Below are 26,224 nucleotides of genomic sequence, written 5' to 3'. Positions count from 1 at the left end.
TTTGTGATCTTTGTGATCTGCGTGATCTGCATGATCTTTGAGATCTTCGTGATCTTCGTGATCTTTGAGATCTTTAAGATCTTTGTGATCTTTGTGATCTTTGAGATCTTTGTGATCTTTGAGATCTTTGTGATCTTTGTGATCTGCGTGATCTTTGAGATCTTCGTGATCTTCGAGATCTTTGAGATCTGCGTGATCTTTGAGATCTGCGTGATCTTTGAGATCTGCGTGATCTTCGTGATCTTTGAGATCCACCACCCTGTCCTGCCAGACCGGACTCCCGGCTTAATGCCGAACTGAGGGACGGCGTATTTTGTGATGAAATGTTCCACACACGAAGCAATCCAACAGTTTACAGTCTCGTCGGGAATTGAACCCAGAGTAGACAGCTCAAAGGTAAGTGTGCTACCTGTGCACAAAGCTGACTTCCTCGAGCTGTCTCAATCGGTTCATCAAATCACATTTCATATTATGATAAATAACATTTGATATAAGCACATTACTCTACCTCTCTATTAAACAATCTTCCACCATCGAATTACATGTCACAGCCATTTGCCAACAAATTTGTCATCTCTGTGTATCCTGTTTTCCCTCCACGTCATCCCAGAAAGTCCCATCCAACGCCCCCCTGCCCCCGCTTAGCCCCCTCCCACACCTTCTGAATCCCACTCGATGTAGTTTCTCACCTTGTAAACGACAAACTACAAATGGAAGGGTAATACAAGCTGAGAGTGTCCATGAAATGACTCGGATATCGTTTTGTTGAAACCGGATCGAACAAACACCTTCCTTTATTCCGGTCTCCTTTCAACAGCCAGACCCAATCGTCATACAAGGTGTGATAAGACTTGGACAAATGAGGGATGTGGGGAATAATGGGGGATAGAGGAGGACGCACGCAATGGCGGATTATAACGGGGCAAATGGGGCATTTGCTCCCGGCCCCAAATCTTGACCGGGCCAAATAATAGAGCGAATAAAAGGTTTTTATGCAGTTTCACTTTTTACAAACGGAAATATCTGTCTGCATTGACATGGTCTAAACTTGGTAATCTGTGCTGTTCTTACCAAAATAATGTGGTATGAAGAAGCAAGCGACCGTGTCAGTGAAGGGTGTAAGGAGGGCCATGAGTTGTTCTGAGTGAGTGACTGGTGTAAGGAGGGCTGTGAGTTGTTCTGAGTGAGTGACCGGTGTAAGTAGGGCCGTGAGTTGTTCTGAGTGAGTGACCGGTGTAAGGAGGGTCGTGAGTTGTTCTGAGCGAGTGAACGGTGTAAGAAGGGCCGTGAGTTGTTCTGAGTGAGTGACCGGTGTAAGGAGGGCTGTGAGTTGTTCCGAGTGAGTTAATGGTGTAAGGAGTGCCGTGAGTTCCATGTTTATATGTGTGTAGGTAATCAATTACATGCGGGGGAAAACGTATTTTATTGATATAACTCCTTCAATTCTAGATCTAATTAAGCCAGAGAGACGAGAGATTCTTCACTCAACCTCAGACAACCTGGGGCTCCGGGGTGGCACTCATGTTGAGACTGGCCTGAAAATATTATTTGCCCCCCCCCCACCGCCCCCCCCCGGCCTTGGCAAGGCTTAATCCGGCACTGGACACATGGGGCAGACAAGATAGATACAGAAGCAATCTCTTCGGAAGGAAAAAGTGTTATTTTATTACGAGGTGGGTGTGACCCTGGATGATCCATTGGTGATGTAACAATCATCTGAAATATCACAGATTAAGGTGTGAACGCGACCACCAGCACATGGACATGTACTGCAGTCATGAACACGGTGGGCATGACAGGTCTGTCTGTGCTGGAGTCCCATCAGCACGTGAAACCGGGATGTTGATGTAGAGTAAATTTAAATACCCACGGCTGAACACACCTCCGGTGGAAAATTGATGAGACAAACATCGGTTCCCACCAAACTACATCTCGGTGTGTTTCTGGACTCAGACACCCTACGGGTATAGGGCGGTGTTATGGGATCATCTAGGGCGGTGGTATGGCATCATATAGGGCGGTGTTATGGGATCATATAGGACGGAGTCATGGGATCGTATTGGGCGATGTTATGGGATTGTTTAGGGTCATGTTATGGGATTGTTTAGGGCGGTGTTATGGGCTCATATAGGGTGGTGTTATGGGATCGTATAGGGCGGTGTTATGGGATCATATAGGGTGGTATTATGGGATCGTATAGGGTGGTGTTATGGGATCATATATGGCGGAGTTATGGGATCGTATAGGGCGGAGTTATGGGATCGTATAGGGCGGTGTTATGGGATCATATAGGGCGTGTTATGGGCATCATATAGGGCAGTGTTATGGGATCATATAGGGCGGTGTTATGGGATCATATAGGGTGGAGTCATGGGATCGTATTGGGCGGTGTTATGGGATTGTTAAGGGTGGTGTTATGGGATTGTTTAGGGCGGTGTTATGGGATTGTTTAGGGTGGTGTTATGGGATTATATATGGTTGTTATTGGATCGTATATGGTGGTGTTTTGGGATCGTATATGGCGGTGTTATGAGATCATATAGGGTGGAGTTATGGGATTGTATAGGGCAGTGTTATGGGATCGTATAGGGCAGTGTTATGGGATCGTATAGGGCAGTGTCATGGGATATTATAGGGTGGTGTTATGGGAGACATTTTTATTAAGACCAGAGGGAGACATTTTTAAATTAACAGAAATTATTCACAGCAATGGAGGAACAGTGGGAGTGTAAAAGGAGAGAAAATGTTCTTGTTAAGGAAGTGAATAAAATGGAGAAAACGTGATAGAAAACGAGGAAAAGTGAAATTGAAAATGGCATGAGTGTATATTGTTAATGTGTAGGTGGATCTTCGTGGGTGTTTTGGGTCATTATGTGTGTCATGGTTGAGTGGTTAATGGGTGTGGGGATGTTAGTGGGTGTTTTGGGGTTATTATGTGTGTCATGGTTGAGTGGTTAATGGGTGTGTGGATGTTAGTGGGTGTTTTGGGTTATTATGTGTGTCATGGTTGAGTGGTTAATGTGTAGGTGGATCTTAGTGGGTGTTTTGGGTTATTACAGTCGTGGCCAAATATATTGGCACCCTTGCACTTTTTTCAAATAATGCACCATTTCTTCCAGAATTTAAAAAAAATTATAACATCTTTTGGTATCCACATTTGTATTTCTTTGGTTTGCAGAGGAACAAAACAAAAAGCTGAAAAAATTACGAAATCCTAGCTTATTCCACACAGAAATCCTAAAATGGTCTTGACAATATTATTGGCACCTTTTAGAAGTTGTTAGAAATAATTAGATTTCAAGCAGGTGATTCTCCTTTACTTTGGAATTGAACTCACCTGTGGTGAGTTGCAGGTGCCTCCAAAATAAAAAAATCACTCATTCAACCAGTTTGAATGGAGAAAAGGAGTCATTCTGCTGTTTTGTGTCCCTGTGTGTACTGCGATGAGCATGGAGAAAATAAAGAAAACCAGAGAATTGTCTGAGGAGGTCAGACACAAGATTGTAACCAAGCATGGACAATCTCAAGGCTACAAGTCCATCTTCAGAGACCGTGATGTTCCTGTGTCCACCATACGCAATGTTATCAGGAAGTTTAAGGCCCAATGCACTGTAGCCAACCTCCCTGGACGTGGCTGCAAGAGAAAAGTTGATCGAAGATTGCAGTGAAGGATTGTTCGAATGGTGGAGAAAGCACCTCGATCAACTGCCAAACAGATTCAAGCTGACCTTCAGACACAAGGTACGACAGTTTCAACTCGCACCATCCGTCGCCAACTCAATGAAAGTGGGTTCTATGGCAGGAGACTCAGGAGGACCCCACTTCTGAGAGAGAGACATAAGAAAGCCCGACGGGAGTTTTACAAAACACACCTGTACAAGCCAGAATCCTTCTGTCGACAGATGAAACCAAATTAGAGCTTTTTGGTAAAGCACATCATCTCTATGTTTATAGAAAACAAAATGAAGCCTTCAAAGAAAAGAACACCTTCCCCACAGTAAAAGATGGAGGAGGTTCAGTGATGTTTTGGGGTTGCTGTGCTGCTTCTGGCACTGGGTACCTTGAATGTGTGCATGGCATCATGAAATCAGGAGACTACCAAGGCATGTTGGAGCGCAATGTTCAACCCAGTGTCAGAAAGCTGGGTCTCTGTCGAAGGTCATGGGTCTTGCAGCAAGATAATGACACAAACGTACTTCAAAAAGCACACAGGAATGGTTCAAGATAAAACGTGGACTGTTCTGAAGTGGCCAGCAATGATTCCATGTCTAAATCCCATTAGATCTAGGATTCTAGACTCATCTTAGTGAGTGAGTGTTTTGGGTTATTACGTGTGTTGTTGTTGAGTGGTTAATGTGTAGGTGGATCTTAGTGGGCGTTTTGGGTTATTACATGTGTTGTTGTTGAGTGGTTAATGTGTAGGTGGATGTTAGTGGGCGTTTTGGGTTATTATGTGTATTGTGGTTGAGTGGTTAATGGTTGTGTGGATGTTCGTGGGTGTTTTGGGTTATTATGTGTGTCATGGTTGAGTGGTTAATGTGTAGGTGGATGTTAGTGGGCGTTTTGGGTTATTATGTGTGTCGTGTTTGAGTGGTTAATGCGTAGGTGGATGTTAGTGGGCGTTTTGGGTTATTATGTGTGTTGTGGTTGAGTGGTTAATGTGTAGGTGGATGTTCGTGGGTGTTTTGGGTTATTATGTGTGTCATGATTGAGTGGTTAATGTGTAGGTGGATCTTAGTGGGCGTTTTGGGTTATTATGTGTGTTGTGGTTGAGTGGTTAATGGTTGTGTGGATGTTCGTGGGTGTTTTGGGTTGTTATGTGTGTCATGGTTGAGTGGTTTATGTGTAGGTGGATGTTAGTGGGCGTTTTGGGTTATTATGTGTGTCGTGGTTGAGTGGTTAATGGTTGTGTGGATGTTCGTGGGTGCTTTGGGTTATTATGTGTGTTGTGGTTGAGTGGTTATTGTGGAGGTGGATGTTAGTGGGTGTTTTGGGTTGTTGTGTGTGTCGTGGTTGAGTGGTTAATGTGTAGGTGGATCTTAGTGGGTGTTTTGGGTTACTACGTGTGTCATGGTTAAGTGGGTAATGGCGTGCCTAAGTGTGTAGGGGTTGCTGGGTGTGTTAACCTTTGACCTCTTGGTGTGTTACAGGCATAATGGGGTTTATAGGAATTGGTCGGTATTCAGGGGTCATCTTCACATACCCTCATGAACTCCACGCTGTTGTCCAGCAATGACTCCTGACGAAACAACAGCAGGAAGTTCTCATCCTCCGGTAGCAACATGTTTGCAACCTGAAAACAACCCATCCGACCAGTTAGGCCATTATTAAACGACCTATTCTTCCACCACCAATCAACACCAAGTTCTTACTCCACAAATATTCATGATGTAGATTTAGCGCAAACATCCATTTTCCAAAGAACATTCCCAGATGAAATGGAAACTAGTAAACTATCGACAATAACTATACACTCCACAGTATGGGACTTTTAAAAGACGTTTGAATGCGCTAAACGAGGGATTTTGCACAAACGCTGTGTCTGTGTTCAGACTGATTTGTTTCGGCTCACCGAGAACTGTTAACTTGCATTACACATTTCATGCGTAATCCACTCCCAAACTCGCCACTCGCCCCCTCTCCTCCCAAACATGAATAATCGTAAATATCATAATTTTAAACCTGACATGTGCATCGACAAGCCCCAGACATAACCTTCCCATCGGTGTGAAAGAAGCACAAAGATTTGATTGGAACGCACACACATCTACGAACCTTCAGCCTTTACGACTCCACATCGTTAGGAGTTTTTGCAATATGGTGGACTATAATATATCAACCTTTTGGACGAGTCGATCAGGAAGTTCTCCAACTGTTTCATTGTGCAGAGGCAGTACATCCCCTTTTCTCGCGCGTATATGCTAACAAGTATTTTCGGCTTCTTTAAAGCATTTTAGTCATTTCGTTCTACAATCCTTATCTTGGAGGCATGAAATACATCCAGGCCGCCCCGATTTACTTTGTCACCAGGAGTTTCTGCGCATGCGCACCGAGCAATCTGGTTGACAAATGATGGGAGACTACATCCTTCCCATACGCCATCACCGATTCCAGGAAGGAAAATATAGTGGGATAGGGGCAGAGTGGGTAAGGTTGTTGTTGTTGTTGCATATTCCCGGACAGTTCTCTCGACCAAACCCGCAGCACAGGACAGCCGATCTATCTCGCAGGAGCGACCCACAGATCCCCCACATCTAGGATAGTGTACCCTCGCCTTCATGAAGTCAGCGCCACGACAGAGTTGGAGAGAGAGAGAGAGAGAGAGAGAGAGAGAGAGAGAGAGAGAGAGAGAGAGAGAGAGCGAAACAAGAGGGAAAGGGCCGGTCCTTGGGGACTGATCAGCACTCTGACCATGACGTCGCTGCCCGACAAATCTGGGCCGCACGGATGCATAGGGAAGATTTGGCGGCCCCCGACTTGCGTTGGGGGGAGGGGGGAGGTTACAACCACCACAACGAGGTGTTCCCAATAGTTCTTGTTTGAGAGAACTGTCTGGGGCAATACAACAACAACACGTTTCCTGGAACTCTTGATCAGTCCTTCACATCGGCTTGGAGGAATTTTGGAACATTCCTCCTTACAGAACTGCTTCAACTTACATATTTGTGAGCTTTCTTGCATGCATGTGTTGCTCACTTCAGGTTCTGCCAAAACATTTAAATTGCGGTTAAGGTCTGGACTTTGACTCGGTCATTCCAAAACGCGAAACCTCTTCTGCTTCAGCCATTGTTGTAGATTTATTTTTGTGTTTAGGATCGTTGTCTTGCTGCATGACCCACTTTCTGTTTAGCTTCAGCTCAAGGACGGATATTCTGACATTTTCCTGTAAAAGTTGCTGATACAATTCAGAATTCCTGGTTCCGTCAATGATGGCAAGCCGTTCAGGTCCTGAAGCAGCAAAGCAGCCCCAAACCATGATACTCCCACCACCATGCTTCACGGTTGGGGCGAGGCTCTTATGTTGGAATGCAGTGTTTGGTTTTCGTCAAACATTAAATTTCTCATTGAAGCCAAAAAGAGCCACTTTCGACTCGTTTGTCCACAAAACATTCATTCTTCCAATAGCCTTCTGGATCAACTAGGTTGTCTTTGTCAAGCTTGAGACGGGCACCAATGTTCTTCTTGGAGAGCAGTGGTTTCCTCCTTGCTATCCTCACATGCACACCATTCCTGTTCAGTATTTTCCTGTTGGTGGACTCATGAACACTGACATTAGCCAATGCAAGAGGCTTGCAGATCCTTAGACATGCTGGGGTATGCTTGGTGTTGGCTTAACGGTTAGGGTGCTGTCTTGGGATCCTAGGATCCTGAGTTTGAATCCCGGTTGATTGTTGAATTAATGCTAGGGGGATTAACTCGGCCTGTCATCCTTCCGAAGGGTCGGCAAACTGAGTACCAGATCACTGGCAATTGGGGCACCTCATCAGTGGCACAAACGCGCTGCCAGAAAAATGATGCAAACCAACCCTAACCCTAACAACCCTAACCCTAACAACGCTAACCCTAACCCTAACCCTAACCCTAACCCTAACAACCCTAACCCTAACATCCCTAACCCTAACCCACTGGCTGCATACAAAACAACAACAACAACAACTCTGGGGTTCTTTGTGATCTCCGAGATTACACTTTGCTCTTGGAATTTTATCCATCTGTACACTATCTGCCCGACAGTGATCCAGTGGATTGGTGAAGCCCAACATCTTCAGAAATGGTTTTGTAACCCTCTCCAGACTGATGAGCATCGCCAACACTTTTTCTGAGGTCCTCGGATATCTCTTTTAATCGGGACATGACACTCTTCCACAAACTTGTGTGGTGAAGACTAGACTCAGATGGTCATGAACAAGGTTTATGTTTTTCATATAGGGCATGGCCACCCAAACTCACTCCTGATTGTCACACCATTGATTGAAACACCTGACTGCAATTACCCCTCTAATTGAGCTGATGAACCTGGAGGTTCACACACTTTTTCTGACAAAGAAATTGAATGTTGGATCATTTTGCTAAAAAAAATAAATGAAAAAGTAGATTTTTTAAAATGCGCTATTTGTTGAATCAGGTTCTCTATCGATTATTAGGAATTATATGAAGATCTGATCACATTTTAGGTCAAATCTATGCAGAAATAAATAAAATTCTAAAGGGTTCACAAACTTTTTCTCAGCACTGTATGGTGGGGTCTGGGTGTTAAGGGGCAAACAGAGATCAAAAGGGATTTGAATTTGTTCAAGATGTTATAAAGCAGGTGGAGTGGAGGCGTTAGATTAATTTTAATATTTGAAACATATCGGAAGCTATTTAGTATTTCTGTGAAGTACGTGTATAATGTGTGCTTTGTGTAAATAAAAAATGGATTTTAAAGCGACAGTGAACAGGTGTAAATCCTAACAACCCAAATAGCGAACAAGCAGCTGTGAAATATATACCGGTTTGCTATTTCACAACACATAAAGGAAATGCCACATCACTATTCATTCAAGAGCATAACAGATGTATTTACACAACGTACACATTACATGTTGATGTATCTGTTGCTATATGAGTACCTCGTGTATCTGCAGCCGTCCATCTGAGCTGACGTCATAAATAGACATGAACTGCCCCTTCAGATCCTGCAGCTGTTTCTCCGTCAGCTCGGTCTGTAAGTAACAAGCACCAACTAAATCAGTACCTACACTCTCCACACCAAGTTCAGCACATACACTAAGCTCAGTGCACCTGCTGCGGCTAAATGGCACCGCGGCATCAAGCTCAACACCGGCACCAGGCTCAGCACCTGCAGTGGCTTACCAACAGCACAAAGCTCAACACCTGCACCAGGCTCAGCAACGGTACCAATTGCTCAACACCTGCACCATGTTCACCACCTGCACTGAGTGTAACATCCCCACCAAGTTAAACACCTGCACCCAGTTCAGCACCAGCACTGGCTCTGCAACTGCAGTGACTCAGCACGTGCGCCAAGCCAAACACATGCGTTGGCTCAGCACTTGCAACAACAAACTCAGCACCTTCACCAGTCTAAGAACCAGCACCAAGATCAGCAATGTCAGACAAAGAAAAAAAAACGCTTAAAAAAAAGAAATCGCACCATTGTCTGAAGGAAGCGGTTCAGTTTGGCATTTTTTAAAATATGAAATAGGCCAAGCCTGGAAATGAACGACACCCTTTAGAATTACCCTTTAGAACCCTTTATAATTACCCTTTAGAACACTTTATAATTACCGTTTAGAACCCATTAGAATGACCCTTTAGAGCCCCATAGAATGACCCTTTAGAGCCCCATAGAAATACCCTTTAGAACCCATTAGAACTACCCTTTACAACCGGTTAGAATTACCCTATAGAACCTGGGAATTACCCTTTAGAACCCATTAGAATTACCCTTTAGAACCCATTAGAATTACCGTTTGGAACCCATTAGAATGAATGTTTAGAACCGTTCAGAAATACCCTTTAGAACTAGATGGTATTCATAGAATAGTTACCCACGCAGTCAACTTGGTGTGAGGAAACCCTTCTGTTTTTGAAGGGGTTGTTTTCTTTGATCCAATATGGCTGCCAGACCACGTGAGCGATGACATCATAAATTTACATTCTCTAATATAATTGTTTCGTAGATCACGCTCAAGAGATTTCAAACTGAGCAGAGTAAGCGTTCTCCCTGTAAAATTCTGACGTCATAATGAAGGCAGCAATGATGTCATCGTTAACAACACTTATTCCCCATGCGGAGTTCTTTGCAATGAGACACGTTTCACTTTTTTCCATGGAGCAGTTTCGGAGATAGAGGTGCAATATTTTTCGGTTATTCCAAGATGGCGCCGGCACCACGTGACCTATGATGTCATAATTATCAAAAAAGATTCTACAGGAGCAGGCACTCCAATGGTGAATTTTTTTTGTCAATCGGACCAAGACTTGCAGATGAAAAAAAAAATCATACTTATCGGATGAAGCATCGTACTTGTCGAATTATGACGTCATAACGGAGGCACCAATGACATAATCATTAACAAATCTTATTCACTATGGGGAGTACTTGACAATGTATCATGTTTCAATTTTTTTCCATGGAGCGGTTTTGGAGATATGGAGGTGCAACATTTTTCGTTTTTTCTTAGATGGAGCCTGTACCACGTGATCTATGACGTCATAATTATCATTAAAATATGCTACAGGAGGAGGCACTCCTATGCTGAAAATTTCGCGTCCATCAGACTAACAGTCGCAGATTAAAAAAAAATTTTTTATACTGATTGGATCAAGCATTGTACTTGTCGAATTATGATGTCATAATGAAGGCACCGATGACATCATCATTAACATATCTTATCCCCACGGGGAATACTTGACAATGAGCCATGTTTAAATTTTTTCCCATTGAGCGGTTTCAGCGATATAGTGGTGTAACATTTTTCCAAGATGGCGTCCATACCACGTGACTTATGACGTCATAATTATGAATAAAACAATTCTACAGGCGTAGGCGCTGCTATGGTAAAATTTCGTGTCAATCGGACCAACGGTTGCTGAGAAAATTAATTTTTCAAATACAGACATGCACGACGTAAGTACGTACGCCACACGTACGCACACAACTGATCGCTTTGCGAGCGCAGGGTAATTATCCATTAGAACGCTTCAGAATTACCCATTATAATTACCCTTTAGAACTCTATGGAATTCCCCTTTAGAACCCATTGGAATTACCCTTTAAACACGGTGGGAATATAAAGGTTCTTCTTCTTCATTGTTGACGGAACGAAATAGCCAAACATTGCTTCAACATTTAAAAACTCAATCAGCCAGAAAAAAACGATCCCTTTCCCTTGTCCCTGTAAATTTCAATTTAAAATCGTCATCAATTACAATTACAAACCAGAAAGAGCAATCAGAGATTGCAGACCCTCGCCAGGATGTGTTTGTGTGGTGTATTTTGTGGTGTGTTTTTGTACATTCTTTCATTATTTTGTACAACCCCACTTTCACCAGACACGCGTGACACATGACATCCTCTTTATAAAAGGGAATTCAGTATTGTATTTTTAATGTATATACATTGAAAATGAGGCTGTCCTCGGGGTCTTTTGAGTACCCCGGGGTCTTTTGCATCCTCAGAGTCTTTTGGGTCATCAGGATCCTTGGCTATTTTGGGTCCTCTGTGTCTTTTGGGTCTTTTGGGTCATTGGGGTGTTTTGAGTCCTCGGGGTCTTTTAGGTCTTCAGGATCTTCAGGGTCTTTTGGATCTTCGGGGTCCTCTGGTTCTTCCTGATATTTAAGGGACTTTGGGGGTCTTGGTGGTCTTAAGGGTCTTGGGGGCAGTTTCGGGAAGGTCTTAAAGGTTCGTCAAAGGTCCAATGAGTCTCAGCAGTCCAAAGTGTCGAAAGGTATGACATCAGCCCACGGTCCTAAAATCCTGCTCTTCCACTCTATTTCACCCTCTCTCTGTTCTCTTCACCCTCTCTTTTGCTCAAGGTCATCTGCCATCATCTTGGAAATCAGCAAACAGTACCACTTTACACAAAAATGTGCAAAAACAGATCCTTGCAACTACAGACCAATCAGCCTTCTCCCAATTTATCAGCAAAGTCATGGAATCCATCATTGCTTCGGATATCAAATCCTTCCTCTTCTCCAATGGCTTGATCTCGGATCATCAATTTGGATTCAGACTAGGTGTTACGGGGTCCTCCCCTATCCCCTGGTCTCGGTAAACCTCCGAACCCCGAGAGGGTCCCCGGCAGAAAGATATGTTACCCTTGGTTGAAATCAATCAATAATGAAACCCTCAATGAAACCATCAAATGAAACAATCAAATCAATAATGAAACCACACCAAGGGTTATGAACAAACAATAATATATTATAAATCACAAAGGAATCACGACACAAATAATCATAGCAATTCACCCTATAATCACGATCTTAAGATGGTACCACCTTATCTAGTCCTTTAACCCAAACTCACGGCACTCCCCCAATGTCTCTGTACCCCTCCAAGGCGAAGTCGATTCGCTCCAGCGATCGTTGGATCAATGTCCGATCAAAATCAATTGAGGCGTGGACGATCGAAGCAACCCAGAGGTCACGTGGTCCAACACCCAGAAAAATAGCGGTGGAATGGAAAACCTCCCAAAGACGCGCTCCGACGTACACGTTTGCGGTTCAATCAGCGAGTCTCCTTATAATCCTCAAAAGCCACTTTCTTGCACAGCCGTCCCCGGCAACCCACCGCAGAATAATGCCCGGCCGACGCGACAAAAACCTTTTTCACTGAAGGCAGCGCGCGTGGCGAAATGGCAGACGGCTTTCACTCGGGCCGGGGCTTCGAGGCCAGGATACTCCGGAACCTCAATGCAGATACCCGACTACGCAGGCTCCACAGCACTCCGGCGATATCACCTATCGCACGAAATTCCTTTCAAGGACTCAAAGTTCACTCGCACTCACTGTACGTTCGACCGCTTGGTACGGAGCTTCAACCAAGATCGTCTTTTTACTTCTCTCCATGCCTCTTCCTCTTCGCTCCCCTCGTCTTCTGGCTCACCATCCAATTTCCGCCCACATTTTTACCAGGAGCGCTTTTTAACCTTTTCACCACAATAACCATTTCCTTTAAACAATAATAACCGCCGTTTCCTTTCCAACCCCGATAAGAATAATACTACATCACCAGCAAGGTTATAAGTGGATGACAACCACACCCACGGAAGGGCCGAATCCGTAACACTAGGTCACTCTACTCTGGACATGCTGCTTCTGCTGTCTCAACAATGGATGGAGGTCCTCAATGCCAAACAGGAAATTAGAGCTGTCTCCCTTGACATATCACGTACCTTCGATACGGTCTGGCTTGGCTCACCAAATTGTCCTCCTATGGTATCCATGGAAATCTCCACTCATTGCTTGCGGACTTCCTCTCTGGTCGTAGTCAACATGTGGTCCTGAATGGTTTTCTCTCCCCTTCCTGTTCAGGCTGAAGTTCCTCAAGGCAGTGTTCTGGGCCCTGTGCTTTTTCTGGTCTTCATCAATGATCTCTCCGACTCTCTTGAAAATCCTCTCTATCTCTTCGCTGATGACTCCACTCTCTGCCGTTCCATTCCTCATCCCTCAGATCGGCAGTCTGCAGCCTCCTCACTCTCTGCAGACCTGGACAAAATCACAGACTGGTCAAACAAGTGGACCATGTCTTTCAATCCTGACAAATCCCACACTCTTACTAAGTCTCTCCGAAAAGACCGTCTGGAAAACCCTCAGATTCTGAGAAAGAAAACCGTCGTGCAAAGTCCTTCCTTGGCACACCTGAGCTCCTCACCACATACAAGGCTTTCATCCGCAGCTCAATGGAATACTGCTCTCCCCTCTGGGCCGGTGCTCCTGCCTCACACCGAGCTCGTCTTCACACTGTTGAAACCAAAGCTTTCAGAATCATTGGAATCTCCTGCGATGAAGCTAACTCCGAGAGCCTTTCACTCACTCACCGCAGGCAGGTTGGTGGTCTTTCTGTCTTTTACCGACTCCTCTCCGGCCTTGCTCAACCAGCTCTATCTGTGCTCTGTCCCCCAAATATTCCTACAGGTCACACAAGATCTGTCAGCAACCCTCTTATAGACAGGTCCATGCCAGGCAGAAATGGCGCCGTTTTCCAGTCAAGGTTTTCTCAGTGGATTTATATACTTTTGATCATACTCTGTCGAATAAGCTTGTGGGCCACCCTGAAATTTGCCTCAAATCCAAGATGGCGGCCAAAAATCCAAAATGGCCACCAGAATAGCTAAAATAGTATTTCTGAGAGTTGCTTTTACCCATAGATGATTTTTTTTCAACTGATTGTGGCCTATTATGATAAAGAAAGATAACTCAGTCATAACTCAGCCATAAAAATTAACAATCGGTACTTTATTAACAAAATGGCCGCCGGGCAACTTCCGTATTACGGAAACTGCTATAACTTCAGTTCCGAGTGTGATATGATTATAATTTTGGTGTCCAGTCATATGTTTTTGGGGTCAAGGAATCCATATTTGTACTTTTTATTTCAGTGAAATATATATTACAATACATTTTGATTCAATTTCTTGGTTTCCATTTCAGATTCCTTGAATCCGGATGCAAAGAAATGATTCCATGAATGCGGACGCAAAGAAATGATTCCATGAATCCTGGCTTAGCAGATACAGTGAATCCTCATAAAATTACTACATAAAGACAAAACTTTTTTGGCACAGGAGAAAAGGGTTGCACAATGGCATCCACGCCGATTTTGAGTTTAGCAAGGGGCGACAAACCGTTGTGCTGCCTCTGTAATGAAACTATTAAGGACGTTGAGTCAGCTTATAATATGACTGAGGAGGGATTGCAGTCTATTCAAGAATTAACGGGAAGATGGGTTAAAGTTGACAAGAGTCTGTGTACTCAGGCACCATATGCTGAATTTCAATCAGCCGCTGTGAGACTATCTAGTGCAGGCCATGATGTCAAGATTCATGAGAACTGTAGAATCACATTTCGGAACAGAATTGCCCGAAAGGAAGCCCAGTCTCGCAAACTTCCCGTTTCCAGTTCAGAGAATATTCATGAGTCGAATGAACCAGTTGCTGCTCCCGCGTATAGGATACGCAGGGGGTCACTTGAGAAAAAGCAAATCTGTTTCGTGTGCAACGTGGATACGAAAGATGACAGTAAACCGTACAATAGTGGTGGTCTTGGTAGATGCTCCGAGAAGAATGCTGTCAGTAAAGTAGAACGTTCAAAGGACATGAAAATCAAAGATGAAGGAGATAAGTTCCATGATGCAGCGAAGCGACTCGATGTTATTCTGAGTGGAGCATCATATGACATGTTTGCAGTTGATGTGTACTATCATAAAAGTTGTTATGACAATTTTACCTATGCATATGATAGAAAGTTGCTGTCAGCGGATGCAGCAGAGAAGGATAGATTAGCTACCGAGGTTATGGACAGCTTTTTCAAACTGTTTCACCGCATGGTAGTCAAGGATCAAAAGGCGTATTTCCTGAGAGAATTGATTGAGGACATAAAGGAGATCAGTGAAGACAATGAACTTGAGGACCCTCCGATTTCAAAAACCTGCATGTTGAAAAAACGACTGACTGAGAAATTTGGTGACGCCATCGACTTCCACTTGTTTGGGAACCGGCTAGTTGTCCATTCCACTGCGGTCAATCCGATATCGTATTCTGCGGCTACAATTGAAGGAAATGGTCTACGTGAATCTGATTTGACAATAGCATTTTCAAAGCTGATTCGTCGTAAACTTTCACAGAGGTATGATATCAAATGGCCCCTTGAACCAGATGAGCTGTTTGATCTACTCGATAGTCACAGACCTCTTCACTGTATCTTCAATGCCATTTCTTGGTCAATCAATCCCAGGAGATCTACAAACGCATTTGGGTATGCTACGGCTACAAGCAACGCTGAAGCGGAGAAAATTTCAGCTATAACTCAGAGCTGGGAAAAAATGGTCAAAGGTGAGCGATCACCATTAGGAACTGCTTTGAGTTTGACCATACATAGAATCACTGGTAGCAAAGAGGCAACTACTCTCTTGAATCGATGTGGCGTTGGAATACCATACACAGATGTCCGTGACTTGAACAATAATTGGGCAAAGTCCATCAGCATGGAGCACAAGAAGATGCTACCTCCAGGTTTCGTCAAGGGTCGAAGTGTACATATAACATTTGATAACTCAGATGGTAAACAGCAGACGCTGACAGGAGCCCAAACTACTCATCACACAACTGGTACAATATTCCAGGCTGTACATGCTGATGATACCGCCGCTGGCAACACTTCAAAACTTAAACAGTCCAATATCATTGAGCAAGAGGAGCCTGACTATGGAGCATCCAAAATCCCTAAGAAAAGAGCACCCCCTCCATCCTTTCCCGACTTCAATGATGACTACAGAGATTCACAAGTGTTACACGATGCTCTGGAACGGAATATTGCTTGGGTTCTCGTTGGTACTGTTGGTGACGACTGCCTAGAAGAATACTTTCCTGAGATTGATAAAGAAGTGCTGGGACCTGTAGGTTCTTGGACTTCATTCATGAAAACTGTGACTGATTGCTCCACTACAAAGTGCAAGTTGGAGTATCTTCCTGTCGTTCCATTGCCCCCGGGAGACAATGTGATTAAATGGTACATGGACATGATAGTACAGATTGCTGAAGATCTTGAACTGGACTATATTTTTGCACATGCAGATGAGGCAATCAACAGCAAAATGTTGATCATTTCATGGCTATATCAGCATCAGGAGAGGTATGACAAAATAATACCACTCATGGGAGGATTCCATACCATTCTGGTGAACCTCAAGATTCTCTTCAAGAAGTATGGATGTCTTGGTTTGAAGGACTGGTGGGTAGATGCCGGAGCTATTGCCGATGGTTCTGTTGCTCAAGCATTTGAAGGACGTCACTACGCAAGAAGCATTCGTCTACACAAACAGTCATTTGAGGCCCTACTGAGGCACAGGATGAAATCACAAGATGTTGCTTCCATATTGGACGAGTATACGAGAGAAGTGGTCGCCAACCTCAGGTTCAATCCAAATAAGACAAGTCTTGAATCAGTTCTGCAGTTACCTATTTTCAAGGACATCTGTACCTCACTGATGCAATCAGCAGGAACTCAGGCCAAAATGATAGCAGAATATCTTAAGGACGTATCAGCAATGTTGTGCCTCATAGCAGCTGTAAGGGAGAAGAGCATTGAAACACACCTGGCAGCAGAGAGAACGCTTCTTCCAAAGTGCTTTGCTTTCGGGCACATCAACTATGCTAGGTACCTGACATTCCAACACGTCAATCTCCAAAATCTGAAGGTGAATCACAAAGATGCCTGGGATGATCTGTTGCAAAATGGATTCGGAGGGTCGATGACTGGCGAGCCCTTTTCTACGATCCATGGGGACTTGATCACTGAGACCACAATCAACAGAGAGGTTAAAGTCCGGGGTGGTCCAATGCAAGGCGGTTACAGTACCAGCAAGCAGACAACAGATGCGTTCATAAAAACGAGTCACTTAATGGCAAAGCTCAGAGGAAGATTGAAGGAAAGGTTGCATATCCTGACCTCTTCAACTCACAAGGAAACAACAATAGGGGCACGGAGGCAGCATGACAACATGGTTCGCAACCTAGTCATCCAATTGGATAAGTACTTTGACCCTTTTCTGATTGGTTCTGCGCGTCACATGAAAACTGGAGTGGAAATTAACCAAGGTATTGTCAGTGGATTGTTGTCATCAACCGAAGCAGGAGAGAAACAATTCCAAGACTTTGTTAACCTTAGACTCAAGGCTACTGGAGAAGGCAGAATGAACATTTTTGACAGGATTGTGAATCTCAAGATCAAAACGGGCATGGAGAAGGTCAAGAAAAATCCAAAGGCAGTGAACGTTCTCAAGGAGGATCGACAAGCATTTGGTGTGTTGGTAGGAAAGGCAACTACCCCTGAAGAGGCACATTCACACCCCCTGACAACTATTCCACTTGCCCTTGCCACACCAGAACGAGACATTCGACAAGGTTCTAAAGCAGCGCTGAGGAACTACCTTATTGAGGAATCTTCATCAACTACAGAGGAACCGCCAAATAGAAGCAACTGGCTGATTGACGGAATGGCAGCTGTAAAGTCAATCCCGGCTCAACAGACTTGGGGAGAATACACTGATGCCCTATTGAAATTCTGCATGCCACCAAGCCAGTCAAACCCAAAACAGCTTGGGATCATATTTGATTCCTACTGTACGTCCACTACAAAGGAGTTAACCCAACGACGCCGAGGGATCTCTGGTAGAAGAACCCACATCACAAGCCCCGAGCAGAGTATGCCCAGAGGCAAAGATTGGGACGCATTTCTGCATAATGCTGAAAACAAGACTGAGCTGATTAAATTTATGGTCACTTACTTCAAAAGTGATTCAGTCAGATCGAAACTCAGAATTCCACTCACCGTGACAGAGGAACAGAATACATGGTTGATCACGCAAACTAAGTTTGAACAACTTGAATCCTGCAACCATCATGAGGCTGACACCAGGCTTGTTCTTCATGCAAGCAAGTGCGAAGGTCCGGTTGTGATTAAGGCTTCAGATACAGATGTACTGATCCTCTTGAGCTATGCCTATTCTGTCTGCAAACCACTACAAGACTGGTTCATGAAGATTGACCATCGGTACGTCAGTGTCAAGAAACTAACGACTCATTTTGGAGATGAAGTGTGTCAAACTCTCCCAGCATATCATAGCATTACTGGATGTGACACGACATCATTCCCATTTCGCATCGGCAAAATCAAGCCATTGAAGAAGATGTTGAAACAAGAGAAATCCCATCTACTCTCTCAGCTGGGCAGATCAAATCAATCTTTTCAAGATGCTACCAGTGCTAAATGCTTCTTCAGAACCTGCATGTATTCTGGAAGTGAACAAGAAAGCTTTGTTGAAACAAGGATCCGAACGTACAACACTCAAAAGGTGAAATCTAGTTCCAGCATCCTTCCAGACGAGAGTAGCACCAATGAACACCTCAAGAGGAGTGACCTTCAGGCATGGGTGTGGTACCAGTGTCTCAAGCAAAACATTGAGTATCCTTCTATCACTGACAGAGGATGGGAAAATACAGATGATGGTATCAGGCCAATATGGTTTACCTGCCCGCAACTCCCTCCAAGCCTCTCCAAGAAAAAGAGCAAGAAAAGACAAATTCAAAGTAAGTATACTAAAAATATATCATTACTTTGATCATTGCTTTTCGTTCCTGTCATAAAGTTCCTCCAATGTATTCCCACTGGCAGTGCATTCATCCAGATTAAATATGTGTAACCTTCCACTTACAGGTCTCGCGGAGTATGATGCAGATTTAGAAGATGCAGTAGAAGAGAGAAGCCAGCCTTCAAGGAAGAAGAGACACAGGAATACAAGCAGAAAACATGTACAAGACAGTGAAGTTCACTGTAGAGAAAGAGAAAAGCAAGGTAGATAAGTCCAAAATGCAATCGTAATTTTGTTATTTTTATATGATTTACTGTTTTGAATCCCGACTATATCCATTCACATTTTTTATAGGTATCGGTGGGGCAGAAGAAAGAGCAGAAGAATCTGAAGTTGATGAAGAGTACCAAGGAGATGGGGAAAATTCGGAGAGCACCATGGAACAACTTTCTTCGGATACCTGTGGACTTTATTCAGACTTTCAGAGTGAAGAGAGTGATCTTGATCTTGATCTTAGTAACTGAGGATTATGTGCCTTTTGAACAACATATTTTTCCCAAAGCATAACCAAAGCCGGGGATCATATTGAATGGGAATTCAGATACATTTTATAAACCTGTGTAGTTTGGTAGACGAAGCAAAACTGACTAGGAGCCGTTCAGCGGCAGCCATCTTGGATTTATTGTTCATCCATGATTTAGGGGATGATCTATTGAGCTAGTGTCATGATAAACCAACTAAATGGATAACCAGACTTTGGAAACCAAGAAATTGAATCAAAATGTATTGTAATATATATTATGGAGCACAAGACATGACTGAATCTGCCACATCGGTGGCCAGTATTGGCAGCCATCTTAGATTTCTTTATGAACCAATGATTTCACTGAAATAAAAAGTACAAATATGGATTCCTTGACCCCAAAAACATATGACTGGACACCAAAATTATAATCATATCACACTCGGAACTGAAGTTATAGCAGTTTCCGTAATACGGAAGTTGCCCGGCGGCCATTTTGTTAATAAAGTACCGATTGTTAATTTTTATGGCTGAGTTATGACTGAGTTATCTTTCTTTATCATAATAGGCCACAATCAGTTGAAAAAAAATCATCTATGGGTAAAAGCAACTCTCAGAAATACTATTTTAGCTATTCTGGTGGCCATTTTGGATTTTTGGCCGCCATCTTGGATTTGAGGCAAATTTCAGGGTGGCCCACAAGCTTATTCGACAGAGTATGATCAAAAGTATATAAATCCACTGAGAAAACCTTGACTGGAAAACGGCGCCATTTCTGCCTGGCATGGACCTGTCTATTATGGTTAAACTGCCAAAATCTAGGTTCTCTGCTCACCTTCACTCTTTCATTGCTCTTTTCTCCCACCTCTGGAACAAACTCCCTCACTCTCTTCAATCCCTCACCTCCCTCCAGGTCTTTAAAACAGCTGTTCCCCACCATCTCTTATCTTCCCCCACCCAAATCCATGATCTTTACTACCCCCGTTAAAACACCCCAAATCCACCTCTTTCAATCTCCGACTTCATTCCTGAAATTCCGAGTTGTGTCCATTTGTTTTATACCATGTTCCCCCCTCTCCCCCCCCCCCACCCCAAGCCCTCTCCCCCCCCCCCCACCCCAAGCCCTCTCCCTTCCACAGATCTACCGATGTCCCTGTTCCCTACTGTTGTTGTGCTTTGTGTGCTTCCCTCTCTCTCCCTCTCTTGTCTCCCGCCTCCTCTATTACCCTTGCCTGAGGAGAGGGTTTTGCATTTGAATCTGTTTGTCAGTTTGTCCACACAGAATAAATATGATTTTCTCTGTAACCGTTGGTCCGATCAACAGGAAATTTTCACCATAGGTGCAACTCCACCTGTAGAATTTTTAAAATAATTATGACGTCATAGGTCACGTGGTTCGGTCGCCATCTTGGAAAAACCGAAAAAGGGTGCACCTCTATATCTCCGAAAGCGCTTTATATAAAAAAAATGAGACATGGCTCATTGTAAAGAACTCTCCATGGGGAATAAAATATGTTAATGATGATGTCATAGGTGCCTCCGTTATGACGTCATAATTCGACAAGTACAAAAATTCATCCGATCAAGATGAAATTTCTTGAGCATAATCTAGGAATAAATTCGCTTAGAAAAAAAATGATGACATCATCGGTCACGTGGCTCGGCCGCCATTTTTGTTTTAACACAAAAGCCTTAAAAACCACTGAAAATACATCCTGGTGAGGGTTTGCAATCTCTGATTGCTCTTTTTCTTGTTATATGTTTTATGTGCCCGTTTATGTTTTTTGTGTTTTATGTGTTCGTTTCCCTTACACGAGCCTCGATTTTGTGTACAAAAAAAAGAAGGTACATTCCGATAGTACATAATTAATAGACGTACGTAATTAATAGATAGGATGCCAATGACTTCAAACAGTACATAATTAATAGATATATTGAAAACACATGGCTGGAGAAGATAATATAGTAGAGATTCTTCTTCAAACAATAACAACTTCTGCCTGCCTGTAAGACCAATCATGTTGAAAATTTTAACACGTGTTCCACTTTGCGACTATTTCATTACTTTGAAGTTTCACATTGATCAATGAAGCTGTTCAAGAGATATCATGTTTTTAAGATTTTCGTTCAATCTAAGTACATGACCACCAAACCATGTGACGTAGGAATTATTCAAGGACACCATGGTATCATCGGGTGTGTATCCCAACATCATCGTGTGTGTATCCCAACATCATCGTGTGTGTATCCCAACATCATCGTGTGTGTATCCCCGCATCATCGTGTGTGTATCCCCGCATCATCGTGTGCGTATCCCCGCATCATCGTGTGCGTATCCCCGCATCATCGTGTGTGTATCCCCACATCATCATGTGTGTATCCCCACATCATCGTGTGTGTATCCCCACATCATCGTGTGTGTATCCCAACATCATCGTGTGTGTATCCCAACATCATCGTGTGTGTATCCCAACATCATCGTGTGTGTATCCCCGCATCATCGTGTGCGTATCCCCGCATCATCGGGTGTGTATCCCAACATCATCGTGTGTGTATCCCAACATCATCGTGTGTGTATCCCCGCATCATCGTGTGTGTATCCCCGCATCATCGTGTGCGTATCTCCGCATCATCGTGTGTGTATCCCCGCATCATCGTGTGTGTATCCCCACATCATCATGTGTGTTTCCCCACATCATCGTGTGTGTATCACCGCATCATCGTGTGTGTATCCCCACATCATCGTATGTATCCCCGCATCATCGTGTGTGTATCCCCGCATCATCGTGTGTGTATCCCCACATCATCGTGTGTGTTTCCCCGCATCATCGTGTGTGTTTCCCCGCATCATCGTGTGTGTTTCCCCGCATCATCGTGTGTGTATCCCCGCATCATCGTGTGTGTTTCCCCGCATCATCGTGTGTGTTTCCCCGCATCATCGTGTGTGTATCCCCGCATCATCGTGTGTGTATCCCCGCATCATCGTGTGTATCCCCACATCATCGTGTGTGTATCCCCACATCATCGTGTGTGTATCCCCGCATCATCGTGTGTATCCCCGCATCATCGTGTGTGTATCCCCGCATCATCGTGTGTGTATCCCCACATCATCGTGTGTGTATCCCCACATCATCGTGTGTGTATCCCCGCATCATCGTGTGTGTATCCCCGCATCATCGTGTGTGTATCCCCGCATCATCGTGTGTGTATCCCCGCATCATCGTGTGTGTTTCCCCGCATCATCGTGTGTGTTTCCCCGCATCATCGTGTGTGTTTCCCCGCATCATCGTGTGTGTATCCCCGCATCATCGTGTGTGTATCCCCGCATCATCGTGTGTGTATCCCCGCATCATCGTGTGTGTATCCCCGCATCATCGTGTGTGTATCCCCGCATCATCGTGTGTATCCCCGCATCATCGTGTGTGTATCCCCGCATCATCGTGTGTGTATCCCCGCATCATCGTGTGTGTATCCCCGCATCATCGTGTGTGTTTCCCCGCATCATCGTGTGTGTATCCCCGCATCATCGTGTGTATCCCCGCATCATCGTGTGTGTATCCCCGCATCATCGTGTGTGTATCCCCACATCATCGTGTGTGTATCCCCACATTATCGTGTGTGTATCCCCGCATCATCGTGTGTGTATCCCCGCATCATCGTGTGTGTATCCCCACATCATCGTGTGTGTTTCCCCTCATCACCGTGTGTGTTTCCCCGCATCATCGTGTGTGTTTCCCCGCATCATCGTGTGTGTATCCCCGCATCATCGTGTGTGTATCCCCGCATCATCGTGTGTGTATCCCCACATCATCGTGTGTGTTTCCCCGCATCATCGTGTGTGTTTCCCCGCATCATCGTGTGTGTATCCCCGCATCATCGTGTGTGTATCCCCGCATCATCGTGTGTGTTTCCCCGCATCATCGTGTGTGTATCCCCGCATCACCGTGTGTGTATCTCCGCATCATCGTGTGTGTTTCCTCGCATCATCGTGTGTGTATCCCCGCATCATCGTGTGTGTATCCCCGCATCATCGTGTGTGTTTCCCCGCATCATCGTGTGTGTATCCCCGCATCATCGTGTGTGTATCCCCGCATCATCGTGTGTGTATCCCCGCATCATCGTGTGTGTATCCCCGCATCATCGTGTGTGTATCCCCGCATCATCGTGTGTGTTTCCCCGCATCATCGTGTGTGTATCCCCGCATCATCGTGTGTGTATCCCCGCATCATCGTGTGTGTATCCATACATCAATGTGTATCCGTACGGCGGTGTGTGTATCCGTACTGCGGTGTGTATCCGTACGTCGTTGTGTGTATCCGTACGTCGGTGTGTGTATCCGTACTGCGGTGTGTGTAACCGTACGTCGGTGTGTGTATCCGTACGGCGGTGTGTGTAACCGTACTGCGGTGTGTGTCCCATAATCGACACGATTGCACGAACGCCATACACACAGCGCTCTGAAGTCCGCTTTGTCTATCTCTCTCAGTTTCTTTTTCGCTTTTGTCTTTGTGTCCATCTCTGTGAGCTTGTACTTGAGCTTGTACCCCTTCCAAACACTCCTCACAATTATCCTAACCACATCTTTTCATTACACAGGCTTCTCAAGCAACACACCAGCGTTCTGTGCAAGTCCCACACCAGCGCTCTGTGCAAGCACCACACCAGCCCTCTGTGCAAGCACCACACCAGCCCTCTGTGCAAGCACCACACCAGCCCTCTGTGCAAGCACCACACCAGCCCCCTGTGCAAGTCCCACACCAGCCCTCTGTGCAAGTCTCACACCAGTCCTCTGTGCAAGCACCACACCAGCCCTCTGTGCAAGCACCACACCAGCCCCCTGTGCAAGTCCCACACCAGCCCTCTGTGCAAGTCTCACACCAGCCCTCTGTGCAAGCACCACACCAGCCCCCTGTGCAAGTCCCACACCAGCCCCCTGTGCAAGTCACACACCAGCCCTCTGTGCAAGTCCCACACCAGCCCTCTGTGCAAGTCCCACACCAGCCCCCTGTGCAAGTCACACACCAGCCCTCTGTGCAAGTCCCACACCAGCCCTCTGTGCAAGTCCAGGATCATTGTGTTTCCACCATAAAGGACCTCGAGCCGTGGGCGGTTAAAACATTTGTTTGGGTTCAAAAGGAACAAAATATAATGAGCACAGAGCACAGAATCCGTTTGTTCACTCGCTCCATCTGGCTTGCTGTAATTACCATGGACAAATATCATCATTAGCAATTATTATTATCATTATCATTATTATTTCCCTCACTCTTTGACAAACGTTTTCCATGCAATCGTTTATAGTAACCAGTAACTAGTAACCAGTAACCAGTAACTAGTAACCAGTAACTAGTAATCAGTAGCTAGTAATCAGTAGCTAGTAACCAGTAAATAGTAACCAGTAACTAGAAACCAGTAAATAGTAACCAGTAACTAGTAACCAGTAACTAGTGATCAGTAACTAGTGATCGGTAACTAGTAACCAGTAACTAGTAACCAGTAACTAGTAACCAGCAACTTGTAATCAGTAGCTAGTAATCAGTAACAAGTAACCAGCAATTAGTAGCTAGTAATCAGTAGCTAGTAACTAGCAACCAGTAACTATCAACCAGTAACTAGTAACCAGTAACTATCAACCAGTAACTAGTAACAAGCAACTAGTAACCAGTAACTAGTGATCAGTAACTAGTAACCAGTAACCCGTAACTTATAATCAGTAACTAGTAAACAGTAACTAGTAACCAGTAAGCAGTAACTAGTAACCAGCAACTTGTCACCAGTAATCAGTAACTAGTGACCAGTACCTAGCAATCAGTAACTAGTAACCATGTATATTCATAAATGTTCAAAATAAGAACCCTTGGCGCATCTTCAACAACACTGTCCTTTATGTCCTTTTGTAGAACTTTTTGAACTTCCCAAGTATTATATACGTACAAGGAAGGAGGAGCTGCGTGGTAGGGGCTGCGTGGGAGGGGATGCGTGGAAGGGGATGCATGGGAGGAGCTGCGTGGGAGGAGCTGCGTGGGAGGAGCTGCGTGGGAGGGGCTGCGTGGGAGGGGATGCGTGAGAGGGCCTGCGTGGGAGGGGCTGCGTGGGAGGAGCTGCGTGGGAGGGGCTGCATGGGAGGGATGCGTGGGAGGGGCTGCGTGGGACGACCTGCGTGGGAGGGGCTGCGTGGGAGGGACTGCGTGGGAGGGGCTGCGTGGGAGGGGCTGTGTGGGAGGACCTGCGTGGGAGGGGCTGCGTGGGAGGGGATGCGTGGGAAAGGGGGAATAAAGCCGAAAAGCTCCCACTCTGCGTTCACCACGATCCTCCTCCACTCCCCTCTGCCCTCAGCCAAGTCTCTCCACCCTCCAACTCTCTCCACCTTACTGATATCCCTCTTCACATAAACCTCTCCAATCTCTACCTCCTTTCCTCCTACCTTGTTCCCTCAACCTATCCGTTCTCTCTGCCATTCTCTGTTCCCCCATCCGCATCAAGTGTCCAGCCCATCTCAGCCGCATTTCACCAATCTCCCCATCAAGCTCATCTGCACACCAATCTCCTCCCTCAGTTCATCCACCCACCTTCGATCCACCCTCTCCACTCCCACAATCCTCCTGACCCAGTTGTTCTCACAAACCCACAGACTCGGGTGTTGTCTCTCTGTCAGTACCACCGTCTCCAGACCGTAAAGGTAGGCAGGAGTCACACAAGACACCAAAACTTTCCCTTTCAATCTCTTTGAAATCTTTTTATCTGCCATTTCTCCCTCCACCCTCCTCTACGCATTTGCACCTCGAAACGGTTTCTCCTCTATGCATTTCATATTTAAGAAAATATTATAAAGAAGAAGAAGCAGAAGAAGTAGAAGAAGAGCTACTACACCATCCCAGTTC

General features: G+C 44.9%; 2 protein-coding genes across 2 annotated transcripts in view; one reads left to right on the top strand and one right to left on the bottom strand.

Moving 5' to 3' along the window:
• LOC137412634 (secretagogin-like) overlaps positions 1–12,956 on the bottom strand; it is a 187,026-nt gene extending 174,070 nt beyond the window's left edge. Inside the window, exons 1-4 of the mRNA XM_078785138.1 lie at positions 12,906–12,956; positions 8,970–9,087; positions 8,613–8,842; positions 5,204–5,293 (exon numbers count right to left, since the gene is read on the bottom strand). Of these exons, the coding sequence (XP_078641264.1) occupies positions 5,204–5,293; positions 8,613–8,842; positions 8,970–9,087; positions 12,906–12,956 (489 nt within the window). The remainder of the gene's footprint in view (positions 1–5,203; positions 5,294–8,612; positions 8,843–8,969; positions 9,088–12,905) is intronic.
• On the top strand, positions 671–19,868 carry LOC144893677 (uncharacterized). Its single transcript, XM_078784990.1, has 5 exons — positions 671–839; positions 8,628–8,707; positions 14,164–18,818; positions 18,946–19,083; positions 19,175–19,868. The coding sequence occupies exons 3-5, from the start codon at positions 14,315–14,317 to the stop codon at positions 19,342–19,344; spliced, it is 4,812 nt and encodes a 1,603-aa protein (XP_078641116.1). The 5' UTR covers positions 671–839; positions 8,628–8,707; positions 14,164–14,314; the 3' UTR covers positions 19,345–19,868.
• The last annotated feature ends 6,356 nt before the right edge of the window (positions 19,869–26,224 follow it).

Source organism: Myxine glutinosa, chromosome 9, assembly GCF_964187855.1.
Source record: "Myxine glutinosa chromosome 9, kmMyxGlut1.1, whole genome shotgun sequence".
Taxonomy (NCBI): Eukaryota; Metazoa; Chordata; class Myxini; order Myxiniformes; family Myxinidae; genus Myxine; species Myxine glutinosa.
The sequence above is the reverse complement of the archived record's forward strand: the minus strand, read 5'-3'. Positions and strand labels throughout refer to the sequence as shown.